The sequence below is a fragment of the Corvus brachyrhynchos genome, unplaced genomic scaffold (genome assembly GCF_000691975.1).
Source record: "Corvus brachyrhynchos isolate BGI_N302 unplaced genomic scaffold, ASM69197v1 scaffold54, whole genome shotgun sequence".
NCBI lineage: Eukaryota > Metazoa > Chordata > Aves > Passeriformes > Corvidae > Corvus > Corvus brachyrhynchos.
Window position 1 is genome coordinate 1,645,834 of NW_008237902.1, and position 12,324 is coordinate 1,658,157.

The following is a 12,324-nucleotide window of genomic DNA, read 5'->3' on the forward strand; positions in this document are numbered from 1 at the left end:
CATAACTATGTCTTTATCATGTTCATGATAAAGTCAGATTCCTGAGGCATCCACGCCTTTTTTGCTACTTAACAGCTGTCCGTACATGAATATATCACATGCTGACATAGCATTCCTAATTAATTTTTTTCCCTAATTATACAGTTCTCACACCTTTTTCATTGGTTTGTTTTATATCTGCTCTTAAAGTGGTACATGTTGGTTTGCATTTTTGTTTGAAATTATTCAAAAGCACAGAAAAAGTAACTTGTGCAGATGGAGTTTCTCTTCGTATTAAGCTGATTTCAGTATGTAGTGGTTGAAGGATACCTTTCCAAACCATGTAATATTGAAAAACTTGGGGTTTTCCTTCACTTCTGAAAAAATAGAGCTCTTCATGTTCTTTAGTTCTGTAAAGTGAGTCTTGCAGTTGCCTGTTGCCTGAGTGGTGGTGATGTAATTATTCTCTAGGGGGGAAATGCCTTGAGTAAATATATGAAACGAATGGAATAGACATTATGCAACTTCCATCGTTTTTGTGAGGCCCCATTTTTGTAAAACATTCTTGTTTTGGTCTTCTGGCTGGATAAATACAAGCTGAGTGAAACCTGATGTCATGGAAGCTCTTAAAACTTTCTTTTGCCTCAACAAGTCTGAGCAAAGCTTTCTCTCTTGACCCTGCTCAATTGCAGGAGTAGATTTTTGAATGTCTGTTTTTTCCTACTGTGGGAAGATTACTTTTAATGAAACAGAACTCTTCAGTGACCCAAACCTTTGAACCTGGTAGAACAACACTTCCAAAGATGGGCTGACCTGAGAGTTCAAGTCCAGTCTCAGTTTTAAATACTTTTTCCCACCTACTTCTTTTTCCAGAGTTACTCTTCTGAAAATTTGAATCAGCTCCCTTACAGAGAGATCTAGATTTTCATCTAATTTAAAATTGGTTTAGAACATGGGCAAAACACCATTTAAATCTTTAGAATTAGAGCAGTGTAAAACATATGTGAAAATAAAGCCGTCTGCAAGAAAAATCCAGGCAAGTAGTCTGAATCCTGTCTGCATCCAGAAAGTCTACATTTCCAGCATTTCTAAGTGCTCTATCTGTTGGGTTTGGATTAGGTTTGTCTCTTGTCAGTGCTAAATCAAAAAACTGTTGCCTGTGTTGGCTTCAGCTGGAATACCTCCTAATCTGTTTCTAAATAGGAGAGTCCCCCTCTGACCAGACTTGTGTACATAGCTGAGTTTGGCTGTTCTCGGTGCTGTGGGTCTCTCTGCATGTACTAGCAATACTTGATTATTGTTGGAGAGCTGAGGAGAAGGCCAGAAGAGAAATTCCACCTTCCATGGCCTCCTCCTCTCTCCCGCTCCCCAAGCTCATCTTTTGTGCTCCTCAACACCAGTGCAAAGCATTCTGTGCCTGAAGAGGAAGTGGGGTACCTCAACTTCCCTAAAGGACCATTAGAAAACTGTAATTTCAAAATGAGTTTCCTGTCCAAGGAAGAGGGCTTAGCACTTACAAGAACAGTTCTCCACTGTATGAGGCAGACATTTTCATTTTATGAGGAACAAATAAAACATTCCTCTGTGCTTTACAGGCATAACACTTTCTTAGAGTCTTTAGTTCCAAAATGACCTGTCTGCATAGCTGTGCTGATCAGTCGCAGGGAATAACACGGCCTGACTGTTCAGCGGGGCCTAATGCCGGAAAGCAGTGGAGGTGGGGGAGTGGAGGCAAACCAAAAAGCAGCAAAGCCTTCCCTTGCTTTTCAGCTGGGATTAAGTCTGAGGTACAAACAGTTCCATTCCTGGTGTGGAGAAGTGGAGGTGGTGGAGTTACTCAGTGATAGAGCCTTGCTGAGGTCAGTGGGGATGCCTGGGGTGTATCCAGGATTTCACCATGTCCCCTGGGAGGTGATGCAGGGCTTTTGCCACCACAGGCTGCAGGCAGCTAAACCTCATGTGTCTGAGCTGGGCCTTGGGAGAAGTATGTGAAAAGGATTATGCCAGCTTAATTCAGTTCTTTGGAGGTGTGGAAAGCATGGGCAGGTTGACCTTACCCAGCTAATCCTGCTTTAAAAATAAATTAAAGCAATTGTTGTCAGCATGAAATGTTGAGTTACTTTCAGGGTTTCGACTTAATATTCTGCCTCATGCTGTAATAAAGTTAATTGAGTGCTTTGTAGAACACAAAAATAGTGAAAACACACAAAAATCCTCCATGAAGTTTAACTGTAGAACATCCAGAAGCATCTGAATGTTTTCCAGCATCATAACTTACTTGTTATGGGACTTAGGATGAAAAATAATTGGTGAATCATGTTAAATTCAGTCTAATGAGATGCCGTGGTCTGTGCTGTGTAGTATTACTTAAGATTTACTGTGTCCTACAGTAAAGGCATGTGGTTACATGGACTTTGATTTTAGTATTTTTTGTTTCCAGTTCTGTTTTTTCCTACTGTGAGAAGATTACTTTTAATGAAACAGAACTCTTCAGTGACCCAAACCTTTGAACCTGGTAGAACAACACTTCCAAAGATGGGCTGACCTGAGAGTTCAAGTCCAGTCTCAGTTTTAAATACTTTTTCCCACCTACTTCTTTTTCCAGAGTTACTCTTCTGAAAATTTGAATCAGCTCCCTTACAGAGAGATCTAGATTTTCATCTAATTTAAAATTGGTTTAGAACATGGGCTAAACTGTTTTTTAATTCAGTTCTGTTTGCCTCCAAAGCAAGCTTATGGGAGAGCTCTCATGGTATAGTCAGCTCTTAAATGTGAAATCAACTCATATATTATTGTAATGTTGCATTTTAATATTAGTGTGTAATAGATGTAAAAAAAGACATTTCCTTTTTTTTTTTCTCTTTTTCTCCAAATGTTATCCGATATGCAAAAGGAAACCTACCAAATGCCATAGTGAAACACAGATTGTAGAGAGGGAGATGAAAGGTTATGTGTAATGGAGACAGCAGTAGCACATAATTGCAAAGTCTGATAAACATGTTATGTCATTTTTTTTTTAATTGTTCCCCAGACTTTCTTGTAATTAATTTTATCCTTGCCCAAGGCTTGTTGAGCTGCAGATAGATCAGTTAGCAGGTAATGCTCTAATCTTTCTCTGCAAAGATCCTGCAAGAGGAGCAAGTTCGTCTTTCCTGATTCAGTTATACGCATAGCTGTTAAACCTTATATCTTCTAAGGAAATACCTTCTAAGGAAATAATTTATGAGGCGCAAACAAACATGATTCATCAATTACTTTTTCTGGTTAAAAACGTCTCAGATACGAAAAGAGTCTTCAAGTGAGTGTAGCAGCAGAATTTGTATTTTTAGTGTCCTAATTGGATGTGTGCTTACATAGTTCCATAATGCTAAAAATGAGTCATTGAGAATAGTGTCTTCCAGTAATAAAAAAGTAGAAGTGATGCAGGCCAGAACTCGCATTTGACAGGTTTGAGAAAAAGACCTATAGAATTTGTGTATCTACTGTACTCTGTCCTCTGATTGGAGAGGGATCCTAAGAGATGAGCACACAGTAGCCTTGAGAAGAACACTGAAAAGTGAAGAATCTAGGGGAACTGCTTCAAAAGAGAAAAAAAAAATTCTAGTTTAAAGCACAGGACTTAAGTGTGCATTTGTTCTTCAGTGATTAGACTTATATAAACAAAATGATACTTTTAGAGTTAGATGTCTATTGAAGGTACCTACAGCAGTTAGGAGTAACATGTTATAATTCCCCAGTCGTTTTGCATGGATGCTAAATAACACATTGACTTTTCTTAATGATCGCATTGTAATTAAAAAGAGCTTACTTTTTCTTCAGCGGAAATTCTGGAATTGGCTGGAAATGCAGCAAGGGACAACAAGAAGGGTCGAGTCACTCCTAGACACATCCTGCTGGCTGTAGCAAATGATGAAGAATTAAATCAGGTAAGAAAAATCTCTGCCATGTGAAGGCCAGGATTTCCTTTAGGGCTTCTTAAATTGTCTTTCCATATAGCTGACTTGTAACTCAAGACCTCCTCTTATTGAGTAGCACACCAGGAAACACTCACTAGCATGCTGGCTGTGTAACTAGCTACAGCACTCAGCTTAATTATGTATTTCAGCACTCCTAAAATGTGAAAAAATGCAGTGGAGATGTAAAATGATGTTTGCTAACACTACTACAACCACTTCTGTTGGACTGAGGCATTGTCATAAATTCAAGGACGCTGAGAAAGTCCTGCAGATGCTGGTTTTTGTTTGGTTGGTTTTAGTTTACCCCTTAGACAGCTGAGGACTCAGTGGGACCTAACCACTGAAGTCTGTTATTGTGACCACAGAAGAGCTCTAAACTCTTGCAAGTCTGTGTCCTTTGCAGATTTAAAGATGCCTTTAACTTAGCCACAAAAAAATGGGCATTATTATTACAGTGCCGTGGTGTCAGCCAGAGGCAGTGGCTGGGGTTAACATACCTTTGTGTGAGGTGCTGTAAAAACCTGTCTGAAAAGATGCTTTTTCCAAACCTATGTATCATGATGGAGCAGGAAAAAAATAATATCCCCCAACCACCCTCCTTCTGGCTTTGTCCGAAATTTGGTAATACTTTCCATTCATTATCCTTTTGTAAGTTTGGGGCTCACTGAGTTGAGACTGGGGAGCAGTAACACGAATCAGAAAGTGAGAGTAGCTGGGGGACCTGGATGTCACTGTCTGTATCCTCCTGAATAATGAATTAGTCCCAGTTAGATGTAAAAAAAAATTTATTAAAGTGGTTTTAAATACAGAACATGATATATTTCACCTCTGCTTTTGAAGGCTTGAATGAACTGCACACTTTTGAATATTGATCTTCAACTGCATATTTTTTTGAAGAAGGACGTACAGGTATAGAGATTTGTATAAATGTTGCCCTCCATTTTGAAGTTTGTTTTTCTAAGAAAAAAAATGTTTTTAAAAACACAGTTTCAGGAAAATTCAGCACTTGAGATATTTATTGGGTTCTCCACAGTGTGGCACCCGCTGCAGTCTCACACCCTGGATTTGGGGTCCCATTTCCCTCTCAAAGGCTGCCCTGTCGGGCCCTCAGGTGTGTACCTGGAGCTGTCTTGTTTTTCCTCATTGGGTAATAGCCTTCATGGCGTGGATTCAGAGAAACGGATCTTGGGTGAGCCCTAGAGATGCTGGCAGTGACAGGCACGGGTGCAGGAAGAACACATGCTCCCTTTACATTTAAAATCTAGTATTTTAATGGTCAGCTCCATTTCATGCATTTCACATCTCTCTTCTTCAAGGATAGTGGTGCAGAAACTCAAGGCAGTGTGCAAAATTTGCCATAAATCTTATTTTCTATTTATCAGTGAGTAAATGCTGGAATTTGTCATGTACAACTTTTTTTTATTTTTGATTAGCTGTTGAAAGGGGTCACCATAGCCAGTGGTGGAGTGTTACCCAATATTCACCCAGAGCTGTTGGCAAAGAAGCGGGGATCAAAAGGAAAACTGGAAGCCATCATCACTCCACCCCCAGCAAAGAAGGCAAAGTCTCCATCACAGAAAAAAACTGTATCAAAGAAAACAGGCGGCAAGAAAGGAGCAAGAAAATCCAAGGTAGAATAATGTGTTTATTTTAAACCCAAACGAGCTTGCCAGCAGTAGCTGCAGGGAGCTTCACACAGGGTCAGCTCTCTGTTGCGTGTGTTGTTAACAATGGTGATTTCAGTCACAGTGTGAGCAGGGAAGGAGGAGCACTGCCCTCTCCCTGGTGCAGCTGGAGTCTGAACACCCTCAGAAGTGGCCCAGGTCTGCAGCACAGGCAGATGGGGTACTCTGTAAGAAACATTCTGAGGTGGGCAGAGGGTGGAGGTACCAGGAGACAGAAAAGGAAAGTGCCTGGGTGCTGTACTGGTCATGCCTTACAGGTTTCAGTTTGTAGGAGTAGGGAATCTTTCTAATGTGTACATGTGTAGCCAAGGATGTTTTTTCTTTTGCAAAACAACTACTGTTAAGCAATAAATTTTGCAAGTAGGAAGAAAAGTACAGGAATTTCACATGAAATGGACAAGGAATGTGAAAGTTGCCTCTGGGTCAAGCAAAGCTTCTTTATTTATCCTGTTACTGTTTACTTGGTCACTCTTCTGATTGTTTCACTCTCTAGTTTTTTGAGGTGTTGAATTTAGTTTTCTCCCTCAGAGCACCTATTAGTTGACATTTCAAATGCAGTGCTTCCAATAACCATGCACTAATAATTTCCCTAAATCTGGAATTTTTTTGCCCTTCTTGATTACAAAAGCAGGAAGTCTGTTGTGGGGTTCTGTTTTTCTTCACACAATAAACTGGATTGTCTGCTTACTATATTGGTATTTGGCTAACAGTAAACTCCTGGGGAATTGAAATAGGACCCATGAAAATCTAATTTTCAAAACATTTGTGTAAAATAAAACATGGTTACAGCATCTAAAAGCACAATATACCCTTGCATCAAAGTCATTTTAGTTGTTCAGCCTCAGACTTAGTTTATATACTTTGGAAAGGGACAATAGGAGAACAGTGGTTTGCTCAGTGTTCCAGGTGTTCTTTTTTTGCTTCAACACAGATATTGCTGAGGCACCAAATATTTATATGAAATTGTAAGTAGTAATTTTATTGAAAATGTGAAATCATTTTTGGCACCAATTGAGTTTATAACTACAGCCTTCGTGAATTGACTTCCTTTTCAAAATGTTCCTAATTCTCATTTTTGTTCAGTAATTCAATTCATTCCTGAAACCTGTTATTTCACTGCAGTAATAGAGTTGAAAAAAGAAACGGTGGTTGAGGGGAACTCCTTCTCTCTCCTCCAACAGTTTTACTGAAGATGAAAGTAGGTGATGGTGTTAAGACAGAAAATTGTTCAGCCCATTTTCTGCAACCAGGCAGATAGAAAGTAGTTGTATTCTTTTGACACTGCTTCTAAGGACAGCCACATTACAAATGAGCATTTCTAAAAATAAGTCTGTGAAATCTGGGAGCACCTCCCATCACAAAAAATTTATTCTCCGGCAAGTCAGTTTTTAGCTTAGAATGAATGTCTGCCCACACATAGAGATACGTAATCTTCGTCCACGCAAGCCATTAGAAAGCTGTTAAAAGTTTAGGGCTGTTTATATGTTTTCCTGTAACATTTAAGACAACTGTCATCTTTACTGTGCACTTGTGGGCAAGAGAAGGCACCTGTAGATCTGCAGACATTGAGGTCGTTTTTCCTATTGATCCCTTCAGCTGTTATCAGGCACTTTGGTTGGACTAAAGGATAAAATCCAACGCCACTGTTTGTGCAGGCATTTTATTGCCTGCTAAGCATTTAGTGCATATCATATATCTTAGTGTCATTAAACTGTTCTTCTCATGGCCTTGAGTTAACTAATTAACTATATTTTTGGAAGAAGAAGCAGGGAGAAGTGAGCAAATCAGCCAGTGCTGACAGTACAACAGAGGGAACTCCTGCAGATGGTTTCACAGTCCTGTCCACCAAAAGCCTGTTTCTTGGCCAGAAGGTATGATCCTGCATTTTTACAAATTAATACCTATTTTTCTGTGCTGCTTAGGGAGTAGCCCCCTCCTACCACCCCCCCTTTCCACAAAACATCTAGGTACAATGGACATTTCCCCACTGAGCAATCGAAGAGATGTATGATATCAGTTTTTCTAATTTCAAAGAAATTCTCTGAAACTACTTCTAGAACATTTTTAAAAGTACATAAATAAGTCTTCATGTGACTACATAATTAAATACTTAATTAGAAAGAAAGCCTGTGTGCTTGTAATCTCTCATTCATAAACAGCATAATTGTTACAGAAAAACATCTGCCAAAGAGATTATTCTAAGAATAAAATGTATTTTTTCCAACAGTCAGCCCACTTCATTGTTGATGTAAATGATTTACAGGTTTTTATCAAAACCCATTTCAGACATTTGTTCATAATAATGGTTTTATGCTATGTTCTGCTTTGTGATTTACAGAAGTTAATGCTGTGTAATAATGAATGATGCTTTTATGAAAAGCTAGAGATGAAGAATTCTTTTTTTCCCTGTGAATATGCTTTGGGATATGGGTTGGTTTAATACAAATACATATCTGCTTAAAGAGGATCAATTTAAAGAGACAATTCGTTAAATTAATTTGGTCTTTTATCCTGAAACCTGCCTTTAATTTGTGATGCAAAATTTTCTTAAGTAAAACAGCATCTTTCTGCTATCATTCAGTAATCAGATCATTGTGTTGTAAGCCATAAAAGATGAGCCATTGTCCACTGTGGAATGTAACGCCTCTGACTCATTTTTATTTCATACTGAGGTTGTTCTCCATTTATCCTTCAGTTTGTTTGCCAAGTTTAACATGCATGAGAGTAACATTTTTTGTAAGACTTCTGATTTTCCACAGCTACAGCTAGATAGCTGGTTTGGTAGGGTTTTTTTTATTTTACTCTTATTAGGGGGGTGTTTTTTTAAAAAAGTTTTGATGACTAAATTAGAACCCAAAATTTATAATAGATATTACTGTTTCAAGAAAGCAAGTAACATCAGACTTCTGGAGCTGATTTTGAGCTCATTTTAGTTACCATAGAGAACCTGTAATAAGACCTAGTGTTGTGTTCCAGCAAGACTGACCCAGCAAATCCGTGGGGCTTTGCTGTTGGGCTCAGTGGAAGAAAATCATGAACTCCAGGACTGCTTTAAGCTGTGGTGGGCAAAGCCAGTGTCTGTTGTAGAGCTCCCCAGTGAGTCCTAGTACCAGGGAATGGACTTTCTGGCTTTCTCATTCACTTGGGGTGCAGCCCCCTGAGAAAATTACTGGTGTAATCCATCCCTGCACTGGGTCCTTGTCAGTTAGGCCTGCACATGAGAAGGACCAAGTGTTAGCCTTTTGTTGTAACACATAATGAAAAGAGAAATCAAAAGAAAATGAAAACCTGTTTGTCTCCTGTGAGGGAACACTCCAAATGAAACAGATCACGTTCTGAGGGTTAGAGAAAGCATTTGAAGAATTGCTGCTGAGATCAATCAATCAGGATCTTTCAAACCTCCTGTGACATTCTTGAACACCTTTCCAGCACGTCTGTTTGGTTTGCAAAACCATTATCTGCCAGATCAGAATATCATTTGCTAAATGCAGAGAAGGAAAAAAATAATCTTGGTTTTGATATCACATCATTCATAAGTGTTTAATGGGAAAAATCTTTTTCTTGGCTTCATGTTTGCAGAAGGGAAGGGAAAGGTTTTGTTTGCAGGAGCAGCTCTTCATCCTTCTAATACCCCCAGATTTAATTTGATGCAAAAAACACAAATGAGAGTGTTGCAAACCTGGGTATTTTTCAGTTTTTTAAATTACAGTATTGCAATGAATCTTTAGGTAACCGCTGACATTCGGCTGGAAATGCTTAGAGGTCCTGAAATGGCAAAGAACCCTTCAGTTATACCTGTATAAGTTTATTAATGCTACATTAATTATTAAAATCTAGTTAATATGTAAATGATTGCACTTCCTACAAGTGACATCCTAGTGGAAATGTGGCATTGTGCACATTACCTAGTTTTGTTTTTCCTGAGAGGATTACAGAGTAGAGGCAGAGTTGCAGGACCTCAAGCCTAAGCTTTAAGGTTTGGTCTCTTTCCAAGAGACCTCAGCTTGTGGTCTGCAATAGGCATCTTCAGTTTTTGGTATGAAACTCATACCAGGAAAAGCTTCAAGACTCTTAAGGTAATTTTGTCTGAAATTAGAAATGCCAGGCTTGGCTTAGAAAATACTCATGGATGTGCCAAGTGCCATCCGCATTTTATCTAACTAACATTTAATTGAAATGTTACCTAAAGTTATGTCCGTTCTTTGTTGCACTTGTATATGCAAGTTATGTCTGTTCATTTTTTTAACGTAGCCCTTTAGGGTATCACTTCTGCCTAATACATGCTTCATACTATTGGGTAGTGAAATTGAGCAATTACTCATTGGAGGATTTAATTCCCCAGGAAAAATTCTGATGAATTTTTTATTTGTTTTTTGGCAATTGGATAGCTAACAGGGCATTGAGCAGTAAATGCAGAATTTAGTAAAATAATACTTAGCTGCCAACACATGCTATCAGTCATGGGCAGCTTTTTAAGCATTTTCTTGTTGTGTTAAATTGAAACTTTAATTACCAGCTGTCTGTTATGTAAATCCTATATATGAGTAGGCTCAGGGGTAGATTTAAGGTCCAAAACAAAAACAGTCTGCAGCTGAGATAGATCTGGGGCAAAAACTTGTAGAGCACAGAGTTAGGAATCAAAGAGATCACTTAGAGAATGAGCAAAATATGCTTAGGAACATACTAAAATTTCCACAAAACAGTCCTGGTGTGTGCATGTGTTTTGCAGTTGTTTTTTTGGTTTTTTTGTTGTTTTTTTAAATTCATGAAGTTTTTTTAACATTTTGGTTTGATTTGATTTGACTTTTTTAAACAGCAGTTGCTTGTATTCAAACTCAAGACTCAAACTCCAGAATGAATAACTCACCACGTGTGAAGTATTAAAGGATTCCAAGCTATTTGGAAAGGAAGCTTTCTTAGATTTTATTACAAATTCCCAAACAGACATGTACTTAAAACAGGGCTGAGTTACACTCATTTTTAGTCAAAATCACCGTATTTTGAGGTAACATAGTTTACTCAAGCAAAATATGTAAATTATATGAAGTTGCAAGCTTTTAAAAAGAGAAAGAAGGTCAATTCATAGAATCACATGAATGAAATGGAAATATGTTTTTCATAAAATTTAAATACAGGGATGGTGGCCTCCTTAAATGTCCCATTCACTTGTATGAGTTCCGTGGACTGGCTCATATTCCCTGTTAATAAATTAACATACACAAAGAAATTATTTGAAGAGTTAAGTTTACAGACCATGGACTACAAATGAGATAAAATTCTCTTATTTACGAGATGAAGTGCCATGCCTGAAGGTGTATGTTATGCTTAGTAGGCTGAGGGCATTGGATTAAAAGGAAAGTCTGGCTTAACTGCAGCTGGTTTCAGGAATTGCATCAATGAATGAAAGCTTTCTCTTTTATGGTTGCTTTCCATATCACCTAAAGAGCTACTGAAAAAGTCATTTTAAATGCATATTGTAAACACAGGTGTAGGTCATGCTGTAGCTAATGTATTTCCCCAAATGAAAAAGTCTGGAAAATCTTTCGCACTTCTAAAGTATTTAAAGTTTTGACAGTAGTAAACTTGGTGCCTGTGAAATCAGACTTCCAACAGAAGTTACGAAGCAGTGTCACAACCTGCTCAAAACCTGGTTATAAACTTTGCATATCTGCAGTTCTGACCTTTGCAAAGTTTAGCATTCCCATCAGGTTGCCTCAAATTGTAGAGTTGGTTCTGTGGTGTGGGTCACATCCTGTGAGGAGACAACCAAACTGTCTTTTAAGAACATGTAGTGCAGGTGTGACGTCAATCTCTATGCTGCCTTCCTCGGTTTTCTGTGTGCCCGGGAGAAATCCTCCTGGTTTATAACAAAAAAGAAATCGAAAGACGTGCTTGAAATATATGGGAGTACTTCGAGGAGTAAATGGGCATTAGTGGGTGGGGTTAAAAATCTCTGCTTTCATAAGGGACAAAAGGAAGTAAAGCAAATAAAAACTGGAAGCAATACGCACATAGTATCATGGGCCTGCTTACGGTACCTCACCAGACATTCCCAAAGGCTGCAGAACTGTAATGAGGACTGAAGTGCTGTAATACAAAACATGGTGACCTCTGATAAGGAAAGAAAAAAAGCCACGTCCCCTTGTTGGGATGGAGGAATTGCTGGAGACAAGTGTGTGCTTTCTCAGAGATAGGCTCGTGTTTGCTGGCTTAAAGGAGGAGGAAGCAGCAGCTTTGATCCCGTTTCAGTGCAGAACGGTCCTAGCACATCCCTGTAATTGATGCTTAAGGGATGCTTAGGGTGTCCTTCATCTATACGCAGGGAAGAAACAAATACCCTCTTTTAATGGCAAAATGAGAATCACAGAATGGTTTGGAAGGAATCTTAGAGCTCCCCTCTTTCCAACCCCCTGCCATGGGCAGAGACACCTTCCACTATCCCAGGTTCCTCCAACCCCCATCCAACCTGGCCTTGAACACTTCCAGGGATGGGGCAGCCACAGCTTCTCTGGGCAACCTGTGCCAGGGCCTCACCACCCTCACAGGGAAGAATTTCTTCCTAGTATCTAATCTTAATCTAGCTTCCTTCAGTTTAAGGCCATTCCCCATTGTCCTGTCACTCCATGCCCTCATGAAAAGTCCCTATCTAGACTTCTTGTAAGCCCCCTTTAGGTACTGGATAATAATAAGAATCCCAAATAGTT

At 39.0% G+C, this 12,324-nt stretch overlaps 1 protein-coding gene across 10 annotated transcripts in view; it reads left to right on the plus strand.

The window, feature by feature from the left end:
- LOC103614675 (core histone macro-H2A.1) overlaps positions 1 to 12,324 on the plus strand; it is a 36,024-nt gene that overhangs the window by 10,019 nt on the left and 13,681 nt on the right. For 8 of the 10 annotated variants that reach the window (XR_001861581.1, XR_001861585.1, XR_001861584.1 and 5 more), the window contains exons 2-4: positions 3,799 to 3,905; positions 5,369 to 5,566; positions 7,381 to 7,491. Coding sequence is in view for 4 of the 10 variants with exons in the window: in XM_008632643.2 (XP_008630865.1) it covers positions 3,799 to 3,905; positions 5,369 to 5,566; positions 7,381 to 7,491 (416 nt within the window). In the remaining 6 variants the exon portion in view is untranslated. The remainder of the gene's footprint in view (positions 1 to 3,798; positions 3,906 to 5,368; positions 5,567 to 7,380; positions 7,492 to 12,324) is intronic. The other 2 variants (XM_008632644.2, XM_008632648.2) reach the window with 1 other exon arrangement.